The following is a 21,140-nucleotide window of genomic DNA, read 5'->3' on the forward strand; positions in this document are numbered from 1 at the left end:
TTATCTTTGCTTGCATTCACAGTCTGTACAATAACGCTATTGTGTCACTGCAGTGCAGGGAGTGTGAAGAGAGTCTTCAGAAGTAGATCTGCAGTATCACACACTCCATAACAAGCCTCTCATGGGGAATCTCTGGTTTTGTTTGCTTGGGGTTTTGTATGTCTGGTTTTGTTATTTAGCAATAACTTATATAAAACCTGTAGGTAACAGGTATTCTTCGTTTCATGTTTCGAATAAACTCAGCTAACTTCATCAACTTTCTGTGATGTAGAGTAGGGCTAGTAGCTATATCACAGATATGTTTGGAAAAAGCCTACATGGAGTAACACAGTATATGGTCAAAGTATTCTTTGACATGTGAAAGCAGAAAAGATGGGTTGACCCAAATCCAGAGTTTCTGAATTTGACATTTTTAAAGATCTCAACAGCGAACGGCCTTTGCACCTTTTAATAGTTGAATTGGTTTTATTAATTATAACCAAGACATGCAAGACCTTGTATAGTCCCCCTGGATGACAAGCAGGCCATCTGAAATAATTGTCAACATCATTTTCATTCTTCTTCTTGTTCTTCTTTTTTAAATCACAGGGCATGTGGTGCGGTTTGCTGCGGTGGCGACGTTCTGTGTGCCGCAGTGGCGCTGTTTGGCCGCCGGAGGGCAGCGCGGGACCGATGCGCATGTTTTCTACGCAGTGGCGCTGGAGAGAGGCAGCAGGGCGGCGCGAGCCCTGGCCGAGCAACACGGGCTGCAGTTCATCTCGCGGGTCAGCGCATATTTTAAACGGCCTTTATTGCATTCACTTAGCTCCCCTCCACCATTCACCCCCCCCTCTAAATCCGTTTACTGAGGGTCTTTTATAAGCAGAATTGTGAAAGTGCTGACTGTTATTTCCATTTTAAGGATATCTGACTTTCATCAAATTACAGTAAGGTTTTTGAATATTTCATGTTAGATCCCAAAAAATCCTTTACGCACTGTACCCCAGTAGACACCCATAAAAATTCATTTCTAAAATGGACACCTAAATCATTATACATTCAGCATTGCACACTTTGCATCCTTGTCCTGTAATCAACATGTACAGTAAGTGAAAATAATTCAGAAGAAAGCTCCACACATGCTGTCGTATTTATAGGCGCTTAGAATATTCTCAAATAAGACTAAAATGATGAACACATTTCCATCTATTCTGTGGCACTGCTGCCAGTTGAGTGTTGTTGCTCAGCACAGCACAGCAGTACGATTCAGCCTTCGGCCCATGCACTGATGCTGCTATTGGCCCTGGCACTTCCACGACTCATAAATAATGCATGCCTTTGACCTTTCGCTGGGGTTTATTGAAGGGTGAAGGCCTCCCACTGGCCTGCCGGGTGCCTGGCACCAGGCGTGCTCCGTTCCAGCCCCCTCTCACGTACCCCCCCACCCCGTTCTCACGTCGCCTCTGCAGGTGTGCGAGGACGAGGAGATGTCTCGACCACCCAAGTTCCCCCCCGCCGCGAGCCGGTCGTTTTCGGCTCATTTTTTTTTTTTTTTTTTAAGGCCCCGGCTGGTGGCGGCGTCCACGCGTGGATCTGCTCTGCCACGCGAGCCTTTCTACAGAGCCGTGATGGCGGGCTTGCTGAGTGTGACTGCGCGTGCAGACACAGTATTAGTGAACACATCGCATGCTGTATGCAACGCTCGAATATACATGGTCTGAAGTGAGTCACGGAGCACGGGTAAAGACTAGAAAGTGTCCATCGCTGAACCTCCACTACATACATAATGCCTGCAGGAGCTGCCCACAATAGCAGTGTGGGATGCAGCTTCGATCATACATCAGTAGGTGTAGTGTGTGTGTGTGTATGCAATGCATACGATATGTGCATGAGATGTAAGTATGATGAGTAATATGAGAAAGCAGTCTGAATTTGTTCAGCCTCCCTGATTATGAGTGGGTGTTGCTCATCTCCTGTGGGACAGAGAACAGGAAGCCACCGTTCCTCTGATTTCTGCCCAAAAAGGTCTTTTTTTTTTTAACCTGTCGCCTTGGGCTACTTCGAAAATGTCGTTGACATTAAATCTCCTTTGTTGAGTTAAGTCCGATTTAATTGTGTCACTTTTTCCCTTCGAACTGGGTAGACATGTGAGCTGCTGCTTGCCCTGACTTCACTCCATCTCTGCTATTAAATGAACTTAATAGTGTTGGTCTCATCCTCGGAGTGTCCACGGTATCTGCTGGTTGCCATGAAGTTTATGCCACTGTAATCGAGGGCTATTCAACTGAGAGCCTGAAATTCTCCCCTGTCTGCATATTCATGGTGCTTCAAAGACATTTGTACCTGCTCTTTCTGGGAAACAAAAATCATTACTGCCTTTTAAACAGTGTGGGTACTATATTTTGTATCTTATATTTCAGACCTGTTAGCTTCTGAGAGTTCTGTATTTAGCAGTCATAAACCACGCTGGTGAAATATACTGGTATGGCGTGACACATGGAAGGTGTTTTCCCAAGATATATACTTATATCTAAATATTTTTGCATTTTCTTCCTGTGCATAAATACTGACTTTGTACATACATAAATATAGTATCAAGGATAAGAGTGTGTGCTTATTGGCTGGGGGAGCTTGAGGTCATTCGAGGTGATGACTGAGGTCACTTGAACTCTGCCCTGCTGGACACTGGGCAGAGAGCTCGTTCCGTGCTCTGAAAAATGAATTTTTCACTTTGTGTCTGTGGCATAGTCATGTAAACATAATGACCTGTGGTTCTCTCTTTTAATAGGTGTCCCTTTTTGTTTTTAGCTTATTTTTTAGGAAATGTATCTAATTTCAGCCAACATACAAATTCTCTATTGTTTACAAATTATGATCATGAGTGGCTGCTATCGCGATTCTTTTGGTCATGCAGCTTTATGGTGTTTTCTGGTAAATAATTCTCAAGGATCTTTTACAAATGTTAGAAGCATTTAAGCAAATATAAGTATAAGTTTGTAAGTGTTAGCTGTTGGGTCAGCAGAGTACTTTACCCTGCATTACCCTGTGTTACACTGCATTACCCTGCTTTAATTTGCATTACCCTGTGTTAAACTGCATTACCCTGTGTTACCCTGCATTACCCTGTGTTAGACTGCTTTACCTTGCATTACCCTGTGTTACACTGTGTTACCCTGCATTACCCTGCATTACACTGCTTTACCTTGCATTACCCTGTGTTAAACTGCGTTACCCTGCATTACCCTGCTTTACCTTGCATTACCCCGTGTTACACGGTGTTACCCTGCATTACCCTGCGTTACACTGCTTTACCTTGCATTACCCTATGTTACACTGCGTTGCCCTGTGTTACCCTGCATTACCCTGCTTTACCTTGAACCGTTAGACAGTGCCAACACCCACATGTCTAACACCATGTCATCCCAGACATAATCACCACAGTTTGAAGATCATGACGTTACCGATGCATCCTCAGAAAGAACAATTATGGTATGAAGTTTCCGTTTTAATGGAGGGTGTGTTCGAGTCGGATCTGTCATGTAATAAATGGTTTCCTTCAGGTTCTGCTCACCTCTACCTCTCTGGCCTCTAGCTGCTTGGCTGACTGACTCTGCTCTTCACACTGACACGCAGCCCAAATGCGTGGTGGGAAGGGACTGGCGACAGAGGTTCCCAGAGAGGAATCGGCATGTTTCGGAGAGTAGACGACACGTTCCAGAGAGGGACCGGCATGTTTCAGCATTGTTCTTTAGGCACGCAGCACGCTCATCTCCGCCGCAGTGATGCACAGCTCTCCTGCTTGTGGCTGAGAGTGGAGTTGTTTGCCAGGGATTGGGTGTGTGCGCACGCGAGCGGCTGTGTGTGTGTGTGTGTGTGTGTGTGTGTGTGTGTGTGTTATGGGGGTGTTTGTCTCTCGGTGGCGTAATGAGTGTTGCAGGAGCTTGCGGTGGAGAGCTCCGGCAGTTTGGGCATTGTTCCAGTGAAATGGGATCTGTGTGGTGGGGGCTGAGACGTTGCTGGCAGCCAGGAGGACAGGCAGGGCACATAATGGCACCTATTACAGATATGATGTTTCGTACGCAGAGCCAGAAAAGAGACAAATACCTCTGCCCCCCCCCCCCCCCACACACACACACACACGCGCACGCACACGCACACACCCACCCACCCATACGCAGAAGCACACACAAATACGATCACATGCTTAAACAAACAAATACACACGCACACACACACACACACACCCATACGCAGAAGCACACAAATACGATCACATGCTCAAACACACAAATACACACACACACACACACACACACACCCATACACAGAAGCACACACAAATACAATCACATGCTCAAACACACAAATACACACACATACACACACACACACACCCATATGCAGAAGCACACACAAATACGATCACATGCTCAAACACACACACACACACAAAAGCATGTACACTCACAAGCACAGTCGCCTCCTACAGCTGTGTAAGACAGTGATGCTTGTGGCCTGCGCAGACACACAAACACATGTAAAAAAGTGCTTGGCCTCACCTCTGCATAGTTAGGGAAGGCAGGATGAGTGCAAGTCCAGGCTGCTTTGGGGAAAGCCATTTGCATCTTATTTAAGGGTGTGGCTGAGGGGTGTTTACCTGAGGGGTGTGGCCAAGCTAGAGTCATGAGGTGACGTGTAGTATGGTATATAGTTATTTACTTATGATTTATGAAGTCGAGACTGTGGCACAGTAGTTTGCAGATTGAGTGCTATATTGATGAAGATAACTGTGTAGAAAAGAATCTGTATAAATGACAGGAAAAAGCCTGAGTGATATTTGTTTCTGTGCATGACAGGCATAAGGTGTGGTGTGGGAGGGGATGATAAGATGTTTAAAAAAATGTTTTACACCCAAAATGCTGAGGTGGATAAAACAGCTACGGGATAGTAGGCATTATGCAAATAGAATTTTGTTAATAGAGCCCTACTAGCTTTCATTTATTGTTAAATGGGTAAAGTGTTCCTTCATGGATAAGTACAGTATCCATAATAGATTCTGTATAGTGATGTTGATTCTTTAATACATGTGTTTTAGAGAGGAGTGAGCACGAGGTCTCTCCTCTTCACCCAGTGGTGAAGGCTCTCACTGAAATCCTCTCTCCCTGCTGGTGGAGAATGCTGCTCCCAGATTAGCATCTCATTACCATAGCATTACCATAGCATTACCATACTATTACCATACTCCAGCTCGTGGTGGTGTGTGGGGCCATGGTATCAGCTCATCAAGACGTTCAGCCCTCCCCGTGTCAAGCTTCTGCTCTCTCTCCCTCTTCCCTTCCAACATATACTCATCCCCATCCCCTCATCCTTCTACACGCATCCCTGTATTCCTTCGGACTTATCCCCTGTTCCCTCTTATATCCCTCCATTCTCCGTTGTGATACCGTCTGCACATGTATTCTCCACCTCTGTCTGGTTAAGCATAGCTCGCGTCACTGAGAGAGACACACAGGTTTGAGGAAATTTTCAATGCACTAAAAGTTTCTTTAGTGAAGGAAACAATATATTTAAAGTCTTGAAGGCATGTTGAAATCAAATCTGTTCTGCGGTAACATGGTCACATGAAATATTGTTGATCTTGTCACCTTGTGGAAATGAGTAATCTTGGAAATGCTCATCTCTTTACTCTCTCTGTATATTTCTTAATAATAATAATAATAATAATAATAATAATAATAATAACAACAACAATAAGAAAATAATAAGAAAATAATTTTCAGAATATATTAGATTATTGTTGTTATTATCATTTCATGTCTTAAGAGGTGTTGAGTGACCGTGTTGGAATTGTTTTTAATTCAGTTTTTCATTGTTGATCAATTGGAGATTAATGAAAGCTTCTGCTACTAAACGTCACTACCTGGTAACAGGAGCTGGTGAGAGTGTTAAGGTTCATGGGAGTGCAGTGGGAGTGTGGTGGGAGGGGAATGGGAGTGTGATGGGAATGTGGTGGGAGGGGAATGGGAGTGTGATGGGAATGTGGTGAGTGTGGAATGGGACTAGGATAGCAGCTGGATAGTAATGTGATGAGAGTGTTTTTGGAGTGTTGTAGAAGCAGAATGGGGGTGAGATGAGAGTGTGTTGGGAGTGTGATGGGAATGTGGTGGGAGGGGAATGGGAGTGTGATGGGAATGTGGTGAGTGTGGAATGGGACTAGGATAGCAGCTGGATAGTAATGTGATGAGAGTGTGTTGGGAGTGTGAGAGCATTGTAATAGCCCCCTAGACAGTATTTAGTCAGCCATCCCAGAATGCTCTCAATGCTCAGAAATACATGGGTACTGAAATGGTCAGAATAATAGCAAATGTCTTAATATTTTGCATGCATTTAAGAAAATGTTTGTCCTTTCTTTTTCACTAACTTGAGATCAGATGTAGAGTTAGGGTTTTTGTTACAATGTCACTTCAGGTAACCTAAACTCCACAGAGCATAGTAATACAATAGTGTGTGTGTGTGTGTGTGTGTGTGTGTGTGTGTGCGTGTGTGTGTGTGTGCGTGTGTGTGAGTGTGTGTGTGTGTGTGTGTGTGTGTGTGTGTGTGTGTGTGTGTGCGTGTGTGCGCGCGCGCGTGCGTGCACCTGTGCATGGGTGTGTGTGTACTTGGTATCTCAGTGGTTAAGGTAGTTGACTAGTAATCAGAAGGTTGCCATTTCAAACCCCACCACTGCCAAGTTGCCACTGTTGGGCCCCTGAGCAAGACCCTTAACCTGCAATTGTTCAAGTTGTATTCAGTCATAATTGTAAGTCACTTTGGATAAAAGCATCAGCTAAATGCCATAAAATGTAATGTAAATGTACTTGTGTGTGTGTCACGCAGCCTCATGTGGTGCCACTGACCCTGGAAGTCATTCTCACTCACACACTATGACATCTCCCCTCTCTCATAAAGTGGCCCCTAAACCAAGAGGAATATGTCTGATGTTTTGGGTTCTTTGTTTAACTTAGTGGACTTCTGCACTTGTCTACAATACCTCCAAGCCTGGCTGTTGACAGCAGAAAATGAAGCGGCGTGACTACAACATGTTTACAGGATGTAGTTTGGATCCAAGAGATCTAGGGGATATAGGAGGTGGGGACAGAGGAGGATATGTCTCCCCAAGAATAAGGCTGTGATTTGATTGGTCAAGATTGGGGCACTACAGCTGAGTTCTCCTGCCTCTGGAGCAGATAAATATTTAATGAGAGAGAGAGATAAAAAGACAGAGAGTGCTAGAAAGAGTGAGCGAGAGAAAGAGAGAATTACAGGCATCATTATAGGCTCCCCTTTTCCCCTTTTGGCCTCGAGAGAGGGAGAGGGGGAGAGAGAGAATGAGAGAGGGGGAGAGAGAGAATGAGAGAGGGAGAGGGGGAGAGAGAGAAAGAGAGGGAGAGGGGGAGAGAATGAGAGAGGGAGAGGGGGAGAGAGAGAATGAGAGAGGGAGAGGGGGAGAGAGAATGAGAGAGGGAGAGGGGGAGAGAGAATGAGAGAGGGAGAGGGGGAGAGAGAGAATGAGAGAGGGAGAGGGAGAGAGAATGAGAGAGGGAGAGGGGGAGAGAGAATGAGAGAGGGAGAGGGGGAGAGAGAGAATGAGAGAGGGAGAGAGAATGAGAGAAGGAGAGGGGGAGAGAGAGAATGAGAGAGGGGGAGAGAGAATGAGAGAGGGAGAGGGAGAGAGAGAATGAGAGAGGGAGAGGGGGAGAGAGAATGAGAGAGGGAGAGGGAGAGAGAATGAGAGAAGGAGAGGGGGAGAGAGAGAATGAGAGAGGGGGAGAGAGAATGAGAGAGGGAGAGGGAGAGAGAGAATGAGAGAAGGAGAGGGGGAGAGAGAGAATGAGAGAGGGGGAGAGAGAATGAGAGAGGGAGAGGGGGAGATCATTGTAAAGTCCTTCATCCTCATCATCTTCCATTGCCTGGTCCTCCTCCCTGCTGGGACAGTGTTCAGTCATTCATATTCAGTCCTTCTCTCTCTCTTTCTCTATTTCTCTCTATCGCTCGCTCTGTCTTTCTCTCCTTTGAATTGTACTTTCTCCTTTTCCTGCCCTGACTGTCTCACTGTCTCACTGTGCTACTCACTGACTTCTTCCTTACCTTTCCTCCTTCTTTCCCTCATTCTCTCTCTCTCTCTCTCCCACACACACACACACACACACTCTTTCCCTCTCTCCCTCACTAATTCTCTCTCTCTCTTTCTGCACCCTCTTCAGTGCTCTTCTTCACCATCATCTTGACACTAGCAGACTGCTGGGCTTCTCCACTACAGTGTGCCGAACAGTAGTTCTGGACATGTTTGTGTGTGTGACTCATGCTGTTTCTCTGAGTGTGTGTGTGTGTGTGTGTGTGTGTGTGTGTGTGTGTGTGTGTGTGTGTGTGTGTGTGTGTGTGTGTGTGTGTGTACGTGCATGCACACCACCCTGAGGGAATCATGCTCCACAGACTTTATGATTACAGCTTCCATGCAGGGATAAGACATACCAAACCCCCACAGAGACAGACACTTGCCAGCTGTTACACACACACACACCCCTATACACACACACTCCCAGTAAAGGAAGGAGGCCAGAACCACACCTCTGTTCTTTATGGCCCTTCAGTCTTTAGTTCTGATGTGTCTGATTTGATGTTTCTTTGATGTGTGCAGCTTCTCCTATCAGACCTCACTCTCCTGCCCATGTGGTCTGCTAGATGCTTCAACGCTGTGTTGGGTAAATTGTGGGGGATGCTGTCTCTACAGACTGATCCCCTGTTTCTGGTCCCCTGGTCAGTTTTTCCACCTCCCTTGATACTTGAACCTGGGATTCTTGCTATTTTGACAAACAAACTCTGACCTTCAAAAAGCTCTGCTGTTATTAAAGCCTAAAGCAATTGAGCGAAATGGTCTGTATATTTCAGAGGTGCTGACTACTAGCATGTAGAAACATTTTTTAAATGATATACGATTACCACATCTGATAGCATTTTTATGGTCCACATGCCAAACTAACAAACACCTGTTATTTTTCAATGTCTTGCATGCAATGATAGAATATCTATTACCAGATGATGGATGAGTAAAACTTTTTGTTTTAGATATATTACTACTATAATGACACAAAGAAAACTGCCAGGTGAGTGAACAACCCCTGCAGGGCAAAAGGCTTAATCAGGCTTTAGCAATATATCCCTCGGGGTTTTACTTCTTGAAAAAGAGAATTAGACGAATTTATAAGCAGTATGGTGGGTGCCTATGAGTCACTAGAACTTTTTTGGCCGACTGTAGTGAAGTGAAGTGGATAAAGAGCCTGTAGGTGTGGGTTGTGGGGGATGAGCCGTGCTTCTAGTGAGAAGGTCTTCATTTTATAGCTGATTTTTATGGCACACTGGAGAGACATACAGTACTGTGCAGAAGTCTTAGTCACCTAAGAAGCTAAAACCTATTTATTCATGCAGAGTTTATTTGCATGCAAAACACTATATAATACATATATAAACACTACTACTACAAATACTACTACAATGTTACTTTTATGTAAAGTAACAAGATTTTTTGGTGCGTTCAAATACAAAGTTCAGGTAGATGTTGGATCCTGGTATTTCAGCCTGCTGAATCTGCAGTGGTGGTCTTTGACTTGCGAAAATTCATCTTTTAAGTAGATATTGACTTCGAACACGGATAAGGCAAACACACACAGTGAACGACAAATAAGACCTACATCTGTCATGGACCGAACAGAACACAACTAAAGCTGAGATCACTTGGACGAGGGACAAAACAAGCAAGAAACTAAAAAAAATTAAAAATGACATAGTTTTTTGCCACAAGGAATAAATGCTTTACAGGAATAAATGCTTTACAGGAATAAATTCTTACTTTCCTAAGCCTAAGACGTTTGAGAGCCTAAAACTTGTATGAAACCATATTTAACAAAACAAAAGGGTTTATTCAGGGAAAAGAGCAATTATGGGATTTAGCATTTTTCAGTTTCCCCTGTCTGACCCACCTGATTTAACTCATCGTCTGACTCTCAAGTCCTTCTAAAGATGAGACAGATGTGTTTTAGGGAAAAGACACAAATGTGTAAAAAAAGGAAACCCTCTATGATGCAGTATTTGTTAACGAAAAATCAACCGATAGGAATAAAAAAAATTCAACAAAATCAAATTTCCTGAAGATGCAGCAATAGCAGATCACAGCAGCACATATAAGATACATACATCCCCACTCTCAATGGCATGAATGCCAAAAGCAGCAGGCTTTTACTGCCATTCAGATTAGCCAAATAGCTGTAACTTGCACATGTCTGTTTTTCAGACAGTGTTTCCCACTGAGAGGGCAAGATATTGTGGGATTTTGAATCCCCTCAGGCTGCTATAGTATACTGTAATTTAATTACTCTATTGAGTGAGGCAAATGTGCTACTATGAATAAAAAGATGATAGATGCTTCTCACAGAATCAGACAAGCAAGTAGCTGACTGTACGCTTATAAAACTCGCATTCGTTTTCTGTGAACTTAATCACAAACGCTGACACATCGGACTGTGCTTGGTTTTCATTGACCTCGGGTCACCATGCTGTAAGGAGTCCCATCAAGGCCGTGAATCTCGGAAGCCGGAATCTCTGACATAAACAGGAAGCAAGCTGCATGATCGGGATTCTAGGAACATGCTTGCCTTAAACCCTTCCCTGTGTGTTAAAACTGAATGTAGTGTCAGGGAGGTCCTGGGTGTGTTTCCCTGACATTTCCCAGCACATCACATTTAACTGGTGCATGTCCTACCAGATGCCCAAGACACTACATGACTTTGATTCCTCATGCTCTAGCCTGTACACAATGATTCAGCGTAAAATATGTGTTAATGTCAGATTTCAACAAAGGTAAGTGACCACATGCTTTTGAAGTTTTGAAGGACCTCTGCCCAGTCATGCTTTTGTTTGTAGGCAGTGATACTGATATTAAGACAAAGATTAACCAGTTTTTCATTTGGCATCTTAGCTCTCTGCTTAGATACACCACTCGGCAAATTTAGGGCACCTGCTTTCTGCTTATTTTTACTGTTTTCTACGTTTAACAAAAATGGTGTAGGTATTAACACAGTGAAATAACACATGTGATTTTAGATCATTGAAAGTAACTGTCCTATCTTTTGATGACAGCTTTACACGCTCTTGGTGTTCGCTTAAACAGCTTCATGAGGCAGCCACCTATGAAGCTTTTCCATCAGTCTTGAAGACATTCTCCTATAAGCAGCATTTTAAAAATGTTATTTTTGTTTTGTTTTTTTTAATCTCATATATATGTTTTGTTTTGAAATCAATTTATATATCTACCCTGTCATAATAATGAATTTAAGCATAATGTTTATATGAAAATGCCTCTAGGGCTTTGAAAAACATATTAATTCATGTGTATCCAAACTTTTGACTGGTAACATATGTGCACAGCTGATCAGTTAGGGACTCTTGTTACATTGTGTGCTACATTGAACGGTTTGTCTTAGATAGTAGCAGGCTAGAAGATCCATTAGCCTTACCTCTCCTGACCTGAGAACTGCATTAACTCCCTGCACATGTTATTACTGGGGCATCAGAGTGGGTGGTGTAGCCTGCTTCCTAGAGCTCCAGTGTGGGAAAGCCTTCAAAAAAGCTTACGATGATATGTCTGCAGTTGTTTTGGTTTCCTGATGTAAGTTTCTCTGTAATGCATATATAAACTGAACAGACTATTTAGTAAAAAAAATAAACGAATACTGCTAAATAAATGTTACATCTTTGTATCTATAAAATATTGGGGGGCTTCTGAGGGGCTCCTGGGGGGGGGGGGGGGTATCTCCCCTTAAAGATGCAAATGGTTTATTCTGCCCCGTGCTGATGCCTTCTCCCCCCGCCCTGAAAAAGGAAAAAGGTTATCAAAATAAGACAAAGAAATCAAGTTGAAGTAACACAGCTGAGCTCCTTTTTATTCTATGAGAAATGAAATGGGTTCAGTTGTTTTGTTTTTTTCGGAATGGTTTAAGAACGGTTTAACGGTTATTATCAGCTAGTTGTTTCCAAAAGGCGGTATGAGCAGCAGGGAGAGGTTTTATATATATAAATATGCTCCATAGGACATCACAGGAAAACACAATATGGCTATTGGGACTGAAGAAGACAGGGAAGAGTGGTTGTGGAGAAAATGTCAAGCAGGGTATATCCTACAGTATAATGAGTGTCTGTTTTTTTTTTCTCCTTTTCACAATGTTATGTGACGTTAAATGCCATCATGCTCTCTACTTGAAGCGTAACTTTATGAAACACACGAGCCTCAATTATAAAAAGTCACTGAGTTGGTGAGTACATTAATAACGTTGCATTAATAGTACATATGGCCACATATAACCTTTCCCCTGTTTTTTTATGGGCCCACAGAGTACATTCGCTCACGGCCCAGAATTCAGTGGCTGTTATAAAGAGCTACTGTCTATTAAATTAACAAAAAAAAAGCGGACATTTCAGGTCGCCATGTTTGCATGAAAAGATATTCTCCAGAAAGCAAATTACTGCTGTTTTTTCAGCCTTTGGAAGCCAGCGGAGTTTATTACGGACGCTGTGCAGCTGAAAAGGCTTCGTAACAAAGATGAGCAATTTGGCATAGTCTTTCGCTGTTCACCAAATTCGGGAAGATGAGCTAAAATGAACTGTTTGGAGAAGGTTTTTTGACTGAGTTGTTAGTATAATTCAGGAGTGAAGTGTAGACGGCGTTGATTTTTCTTCCGCCCCTCCGTATCCTGTTCGGATGCTGTTGACTCGCTGCTCAAGGCTGGTTTTGGTGTCTCGTTTTAGCGCCTACAGCACGTCTAACGGCCGCGTAATTTCCCAAAAGCACAATAAAACGTACAGAATGTTACTGTCCGCCGCCTTCATAGCAATAGTATATCGCTCAGGACGTACGAATGCAGGAATTCCTCTCATTGTAAAAACCTTTCGCCGAGTCTTGTTTGTGTACTGGAGTGATAAAACTCACATAAAGGCAGATCTTATTATCCCGTAATAAAACAGACTTTTTATATTTCTCTACAAATCGAAAGGCCAATTCCAAAAATTAAAAGGCAGTAAACTGAAAGAAAGTCATAAATCGTAAACTGGGAGCCGTTTTTTTCGAAGTGCGCCGTCTCTCGAGGTTATTCTGTGTGTGGCGGTGACGGACGAGTGGCCGTCTGACCTCAGCATCGGCCCAGCAGTCATACCCCAAAGTAGAAAAGTCGTTCGTGGCTTAAAATGCCTTGTTTTTTGTTTGCTTTTTTAAACGGCCTTGGTCTGGAATATGGACGAAATGACGGCGGATGAGGGGGCTGATTACTTCATTAATAACAGAGCAGATAATTGTCTGATGAACGCAGGGACAAATGAGAGCATATGCGTGTTGTAGCGCTGACGGATACGCTGATTTGGGAGGATATCGTCGCCTGAAGCGGATTCGGTCCTGGTTGCTGTTGATGAGGCGGTCAGGTGGATCAGTGTGTCGGGGGTTGTGAAGGAATGGAAACGGTGAGTGAAGGCGTGGGTAATTCATACTGACAGGGCTCTCTCCTATTTTAATTGCTGCCCATGAATTAGATTACCTTCTCGAACCACGTCCATTAGGAAGGCGCGATCTATAGCGGGACAGCGTCGAGCAAGATTGTGGGAAAGTGACTCTGCGCAGGAAAGTAGGCTACATGTGATTTGGTTTGTTTGATTAATCAGAAAGGAAAAGCAACTGCATCTCTTCCTGCATGTAAAACCATCACCTGGAACTAAAAACTGACAAGATGGAACCGATCTACTTGGCACAGACTCTTGGACCTTTCATTTCCCAGACACCCTTGCTGTTCATCTCTCACGTACTGCTAACAACCTTGGGGTGGTTCTGGATGACCAGCTAACCTTCCCAGAGTACATTCACCCTCTATCTGATCCTACTTACTCCCTCCCCAGTTATATGGGAGGAGTATGACCCTTTCTTAACAATGCAGCCTGTCAAAGTTCTCATTTTAAAAGCCTCTGTTAAATGTGCATGTACATGTAACTGCAGCTTTTGATTTTCCATGTTGTCTGTTTCATGGTTTTTGTGGAGTCCTGTATTCTGACCCACTTGGTCTCATTGAGGTCCTGTAGACCAACTCCTATGGTTTTGGCTAGGCTCTGTATTCTGGCCCATTTAGCAGATCCACATGGTCTATGTGAAGTCTTGTGTTCTGACCAACATGATTTCTGTGAGGTCTTGTAATGTGGTCTATGTGGTTTCTCTGAGGTCCTGTAAACTGACTCAGTTTATGTGAGGGCCTGTAGTTTGTCTTGTACAGCCTCTCTGAGGGCCTGTTGTGTGTTTTACATGGCCTTTTGAAGGTCCTCTGTTAAGACTCACATGACCTCTGTGAGATCTTGCAGTTACACTGAATTAGTCTTATCTGATCTGATGGTGGCAGACAGAGAGAAGATGTGCACTCGGTACTAGAGCCTGTGCTGTTATCCCTAGCTTGGTCTTCACTATATATGAACATATACAATATTGATTACCATAAATACTAGCTATAGGTTTGGACATACAAATATAACAATTGTTTATAATTAGATTAGTTCATGGTTCATTGAAATGTAATTTGTCCATTTACATTTACATTTACGGCATTTAGCAGACGCTCTTATCTAGAGCGACTTACAAAAGTGCTTTGTCATTTACTCATAGAATGTATCCAAGTACAGTACAGTAGGTTAGAGTCCAACATACCAATGAACTAGAATACCGTAAAATATAGGGATGAATGCTCATACCTAAAAGTGCAAAATACATAAGGTCTATCTTAAACAATGATAAGTGCTATAAACAATAAGTGCTAGAGTTTGTTAAACAACATAAACAATACCCTACAATAAGTACTAATTTAGTCAGTCAATATGGGAGCAGTGTCAGTTGTCCTTTAAATATTCTCCAAATAGATGGGTCTTCAGTCTGCATTTGAAGACTGCATGGGACTCTGTTGTCCGGACAGCAAGCAGGAGTTCATTTCACCATCTTGGAGCCAGGACAGAAAATAGTCTCGATGCTTATCGTTCATGAGACCTGAAGCAAGGTATTTCAAGCCGAGCTGTACTTGAGGTTCGAAGTACTCGAGGTACGGATTGGGCTTTGACCATTGACCTCATGTATGAAGGGGCTGGTCCATTTTTGCCTTTGTAGGCAAGCATCAAGTTTTTAAATCTGATGCGTGCAGCTACAGGGAGCCAATGAAGGAAGCGCAGCAGTGGAGTAACGTGTGAACTTCGGAAGATTGAAGACCAGTCATGCTGCTGCATTCTGGACAAGTTGTAGAGGTTTGATGGCTCTTAGAGGAAGACCAGCAAGTAGCGAGTTGCAGTAGTCTAGCTTTGAGATCACAAGAGACTGCACAAGCACCTGGGTAGCTTCCTGCGAGAGAAAGGCTCGAATCCTTCGTATGTTACAAAGCAGGAATCTGCAGGACCGGGTTAGATTAGAAACATGAGTTAAGAACGACACCTGGTTGTCCAAAGTTACACCCAGCCTATGGGCAGCTTCGGATGGTGATACCAGGGAGTGATACCAGGGTGATACCAGGGTGATACCGGGGAGTTTAATTTATTCTAGTACTAAACAGCAAGAATCTTCTAACTGGGCAGGCAAAGACAGCTCTCTTCTTTGTGTCTTCAGTGTTAATGTCATATTCCCTCTACAGAAAGGTACTCATATACAGGCTGCAGGGTGTTCAGAGTCAGTGTTCTTTACTAAAAGGTGCCTGTAGTGATGTCAGGAATGGGAACATTACTGACTTTTTATTAAAACCCTCTGGGGTAAAGATTATTTTTGTGGTGTATTTATTTTGCAGCTCTCTGTAATTAGTTTTATATTTAATTTTTAGGGATAAAAAATATAATGTAATCTTTCTTTTTTTTTTTTTTAAATCAAGTAAACCATGAATGGTATTCTGTTCTTAATTTTTGCATTGTGTTTTTAATGTAGTTTTTACTTTTTTTCTCGAGGTTAGTATTATTGATGTAACTTAAAAACTCTGACTCTTGACTACAAAGCCAAAACTGGACATGCTCCCTCCTACCTGAAGGCACCAGTCTCACCACACCGTATGTCGCTCGCTTTGTGCCTGAAGTACAGCTCATCTTGAACTGCCGCCCCTGGGAGACAGGGAAGACATGCCTTAAGGCTCTTTTCTGTACTAGCACCCAGATGGTAGGATGAACTTCCATTATCTGATCGTACAGCAGAGTCCCTTGCTGCCTTCAAACATCAAGACCCGTCTCTTCAAGAACTTGGATGATTCATAGCCACTTCAAGGCACTTGATTAATCACGGATACTTCACTCACTTCATTACATATGTAAAACTTGCATGCATTTTCCTTGTATGTATTTTCTCTCACGGCAATGGTATCCTTAGACTCTGGTCTAATGTGCTAGTATAAGAATTTGTTGCATTGAGACATGAAAGCACTATTGTAAGTTGCTGTGAGCGTCTGCTAAATGCTGTAAATGCAACTAGCTGATGTGTGTTTGTGTGTGTTTGTGAGCATAGAGGTGAGGAGGGTTTAGGGTCAGTAGGAATAGGCTGAGGCTCACACACTGAGCCTGGTCCCCTGCCCACCATTCTCTGCTGTCATCCATCAGTTGGCCGGCAAGGCCTGAGGTAGTCGCAGCCCCTGGGCCTCCCAGGCAGCTTGACAGCGTCCTGGGGTGAGGTGCTAGAACAGCCTCACACCACCCTGTTCTAGCATCACTCTCACCCTGCTGTGTGATTACTGTCCGAGAGGGACTGTGCTGCCCGTGGGTCTGCAGTGATAGGTGGTGTGTCACGGAGGTGAGTGGAGAGAGAGATAGAGAGAGAGAGAGAGAGAGAGAGATTTGGAGAGGGGGAGAGAAAACAACCGAGCTTAAGGGGAGAGTAAAACGGAAAGAGAGAGAAAGGAAAAAAAACAAGGTGTGGGAGAGGAGAGCGAGAGATGGAGTAAAGAGGAGTAAAAATAGGAGCTAGAAGGAAAGATTACGGATGGATGAGAGAAAAGGATAAAGAGGAGGGAGAGCAGAAACGGAAAATCGGTTAGAGATCTAAACAATAAAGGAGAGGTGTGTATGTGAAGGGTGGGGAGTGTGTGCGAGGTAAGTGTAGGTGTGGGGAGTGTGGGGGGATGAGTATAGGTGTGGGGAGTGTGGGGGGATGAATATAGGTGTGGGGAGTGTGTGGGGGGATGAGTATAGGTGTGGGGAGTGTGGGGGGATGAGTATAGGTGTGGGGAGTGTGGGGGGATGAGTGTATAGGTGTGGGGAGTGTGGGGGGATGAGTATAGGTGTGGGGAGTGTGTGGGGGGATGAGTGTATAGGTGTGGGGAGTGTGGGGGGATGAGTATAGGTGTGGGGAGTGTGTGGGAGGTGAGTGTATAGGTGTGGGGAGTGTGGGGGGGATGAGTGTATAGGTGTGGGGAGTGTGTGGGAGGTGAGTGTATAGGTGTGGGGAGTGTGTGGGGGGATGAGTGTATAGGTGTGGAGGGGTGAGTGTATAGTTGTGGGGAGTGTGTGGAGGGGTGAGTGTATAGGTGTGGGGAGTGTGTGGAGGGGTGAGTGTATAGTTGTGGGGAGTGTAGCTCATGGATAGAGAGTGGAGAGAATGAGATTGGAGATAAGATCAACGAGACTCAAACACACACACACACACACACACACACACACACGTACACGCATATGCACACGCGCACATGAACACACACACATACACAAAATCGCACTTAGTTAGCACTGACTCTCCCAGTTGTTCAAAATGTGATTTCATTTGTGTGGCTCTAAGAAATGAAAAACTTTAGAATGGGTCAGATGAAAATGCTGAGTTTCATTTAGCTCCAACATGATAACAGTCTAACTGAGGACTTTTAGTGCACACACAAAATATTTAAAGCACAAAAGGAACATACAGCAGGCAAATAACACTGAAATATGGCAACAGAAAAATTTATTTACTGTAACTGTGAAGGTCAGCACACTTTTGTGGGTTTTTTTGGAAAGCAGATGATTAGTTAAACCAGATTTATGTGTTTCTGCAGCCCTTAGGGTGAGTGTGTGTGTGTCTGTGTGGTTGTGCCCATAATGCTGTGTGGAGTTTCTACAGCTATAGAAATATATCCCCTTTAACGGTGTGTGCTTTTTCAGATTGGAAACCTGGAGGGCCACTACACACTGAGGGCTAGTGAGAGCACCATTACCACAACCCTGGAACACACACTGACACAACACGCTGGGGTGAGTGGATTTGTGTGTGGTCAGTCTGACCTCTGACCTCTGATCGACTCAAACTGTCAGAGCTCCTGATGAAGCCTAAGTAATTACTAGAAAAGTCAACATTACAGTTATTCCACCCAGTCACTCCCGAAAGCAGGTGGAAAGTAATTGAACAATGGGGGGTGTTGTAGGGCAGGAGTTGGACAGTGGGTGGGGTTGGAGGCATTAATTGAACAATGGGTGGTGTTGTAGGGCAGGAGTTGGACAGTGGGTGGGGGGTGGGCATAAGTTGGACAGTAGCTGAGCTGTAAATACCCCACTCCTCTGGATTAATATGCAGAGTGGGTTCTATTAATGAAGTCACTCACGGCCTTCAGCCATTTAAACAATGCTGACTTAGCACTAGCGTTCTGCACACCCCAACAACACCCTTAGCGTTCTGCACATCCCACTGCAACAAATTCCTGAGAGACAGAGAGAAAAAGAGAGAGAGAGAGAGAGAGAGAGAGAGAGAGCGAGAGAGAGAGAGAGAGAGAGCGAGCCACTGTGGAAAGAAACCTGACAATGTCCCTGATTCTACAGTTTCAGACAGATGCACTAATATACAGCTGCTGGAATATGGAAACCAGAATGGCAGCGTGTTCACAACACTCCAATACATCAGCGTGAGCCATATAAACAAATGTTCACACAGAGCTGATGAGCATTCTAAATAAGAGAGATGTGTGTGTGTGTGTGTGTGTGTGTGTGTGTGTGTGTGTGTGTGTGTGTGTGTGTGTAGAAAGGAAACCGAGGGAGGAAGTTTCAGATGTAGCTGCAGGTGTGTCTTTGTTAAGGTGATTAGATTGCTCTGTGTGTGTCTGCATTTAGGGTGCTTTAACGCTGTCACACAGACACACCCACACACACACATACACACACACTGCTGCCCTCTTAAAGCCATGATACACACACAGTCCCAGTGCTACTGTACCCTCCCACTCTGTCTGTGTGTGTGCATGTGTGTAAAATCACCCCTGATTAATTACCCTCATTTAGTTCACCACCTAACGAGCCCATATGGGCTTTTAGGATTTCATTAGGCTGCTAAAATCACAGAAATGACTTTGTAGCTTGGTCATTTAGAACTATTACATTTTTCGTGCACATCAGTTATAGTGTCGAGAGGAATATGGATTATAGTGAATACTAAAACCTCATGTTCATACTAATTCATCTAAACCATGTGTTACATGATCTAAATCAGCCAATGCTATACACTGTGATGAAATGCCCTATCCTGACCCTAAACAACAGCACAGACATTCTATCTGTAAGAAGAATTGTGCTGAGTAGCTGGTTTGCACATTAGAACAGATATAATTCTGTTTTGCCAGGCAGCAGTGAGTGATGTAATGGCGTTCAGGAGGTGCTTTTGAGTGAGCGGTGAACACGTTAGCTGGCTAATAGCCAAGGTCTCACTGAGCAAGAGCTAAGGCACTCATTAATATCTGCCTTTAAATACACAATGGAGACAAGTGTGTGTGTGTGTGTGTGTGTGTGTGTGTGTGTGTGTGTGTGTGTGTGTGTGTGTGTGTATGAAAGAGAGAGAGAGTTTGTGTGAGTAGACATATGGCAGTACTGAAGATATGGAAAATGTTTGGTAGACTGTATCATACTATAGCCGTGTGTATATATTGCTTATAAGTTATGGAAGTGTATGTATGTGTGAGATGGCTGTGGAGACTCGGTAAACTCCACGATGGATTAACTCTGCCTTCTGAAGTGTGCACCCACCGCATCTGAACTGGCAGGCGAGCGTGCCGAGTAACAGAGGGCGTTACAGCGCCGGGCGGCACCGCTCACCCTCGGCCTGCTGCCTCCGCTCCTTCGGGTCGCTCCCCGGCTACTGCCGCGGAGCTGGTGCAGCGCGACACACAGCCTGCGCGTATGTGTGCGCGTATGCCGTTATCTAGAGGTGTGTGTTCAAGCGGGGGGCGTGTGGGAATGGCCGAGGGGGCGGGGAAGAAGGCTGTGGGGGGGGTACATGTGGGTTGACGGGCAGGTCATTGTGCGGGAATGCTGAGGGGCCCACACAAGCTTGTAGCTGTGGTAAACTGACCCCACCTCGCCCTCCCTCAGGCTCGCTCTGTGTCAGCTACTGTGCTAATTACACGAGTAATTACATAATTACCATGCCCCTACACTGCCAGCAGAAGCTTGGAAGAGCCAGAGTTAAAGCACGGATAAGGCCAGAATACACACACACACCCACAGAGATGCACACAGACGCACACCCACACAGATACACACAAAAACACATGCATACCAAATGTTTCTTCTCTCCCTGTTTAGGGTGCTTAGTTAAGGTTTGGTTTGTTTGAATGTAGATTGTTCCAGCAAGATGTGTGTGATATGAAATAGAGCACAGTGCCATCTCGCTTTCTTTCTTAAAAGAGACTCTGTCAGCCTTACCCCAAACTCGGGTCACATGCAAAACGCACACTGTAGACTGCAGATTGTTCTAGTCGGCTTTAAAAAAATCCCATAAGTGGCACGTAGTGGTGTAAACATTCCATGCGAGCCATAATGTTTGCTGTTTGATTCTGTTGGGCATGAATGTATTGTTTGGAGGTCAGTCACTAATGTGTAATTGAGTTTTCGCTGCGCTCTGCCCTTAAAGCTGTTTGTTTGTTCCTGGTTATTTATTGTTTGTTTCTCTGCTGGTGTTGGGATACATTTTGGTACCTTTTCAGATCATCTCTGCTCTCGAGCGTCGCCACGGTTTCGTTTTTCCCCCCTTCCTTTCTTTTTTTGGGGAGGGTCTACATTCCTAAACCCCCCAATCCCACCATGGCTCCTGCACCTCTAAGGCGCTTTCATGCTCTTTGGTTTGCTTTAGATGTTTAATA

At 44.2% G+C, this 21,140-nt stretch overlaps 1 protein-coding gene across 4 annotated transcripts in view; it reads left to right on the forward strand.

Moving 5' to 3' along the window:
- The window catches only part of LOC113591155 (neuroendocrine convertase 1-like), a 105,345-nt gene that overhangs the window by 4,058 nt on the left and 80,147 nt on the right, over nucleotides 1-21,140 (forward strand). For 3 of the 4 annotated variants that reach the window (XM_081722892.1, XM_081722893.1, XM_081722894.1), the window contains exons 2-3: nucleotides 589-764; nucleotides 18,181-18,270. In XM_081722892.1, coding sequence (XP_081579018.1) covers nucleotides 589-764; nucleotides 18,181-18,270 — 266 coding nt within the window. The remainder of the gene's footprint in view (nucleotides 1-588; nucleotides 765-18,180; nucleotides 18,271-21,140) is intronic. The other variant, XM_081722895.1, reaches the window with a different exon arrangement.

Source organism: Electrophorus electricus, chromosome 11 (genome assembly GCF_041902795.1).
Source record: "Electrophorus electricus isolate QZ-2024a chromosome 11, ASM4190279v1, whole genome shotgun sequence".
Taxonomy (NCBI): Eukaryota; Metazoa; Chordata; class Actinopteri; order Gymnotiformes; family Gymnotidae; genus Electrophorus; species Electrophorus electricus.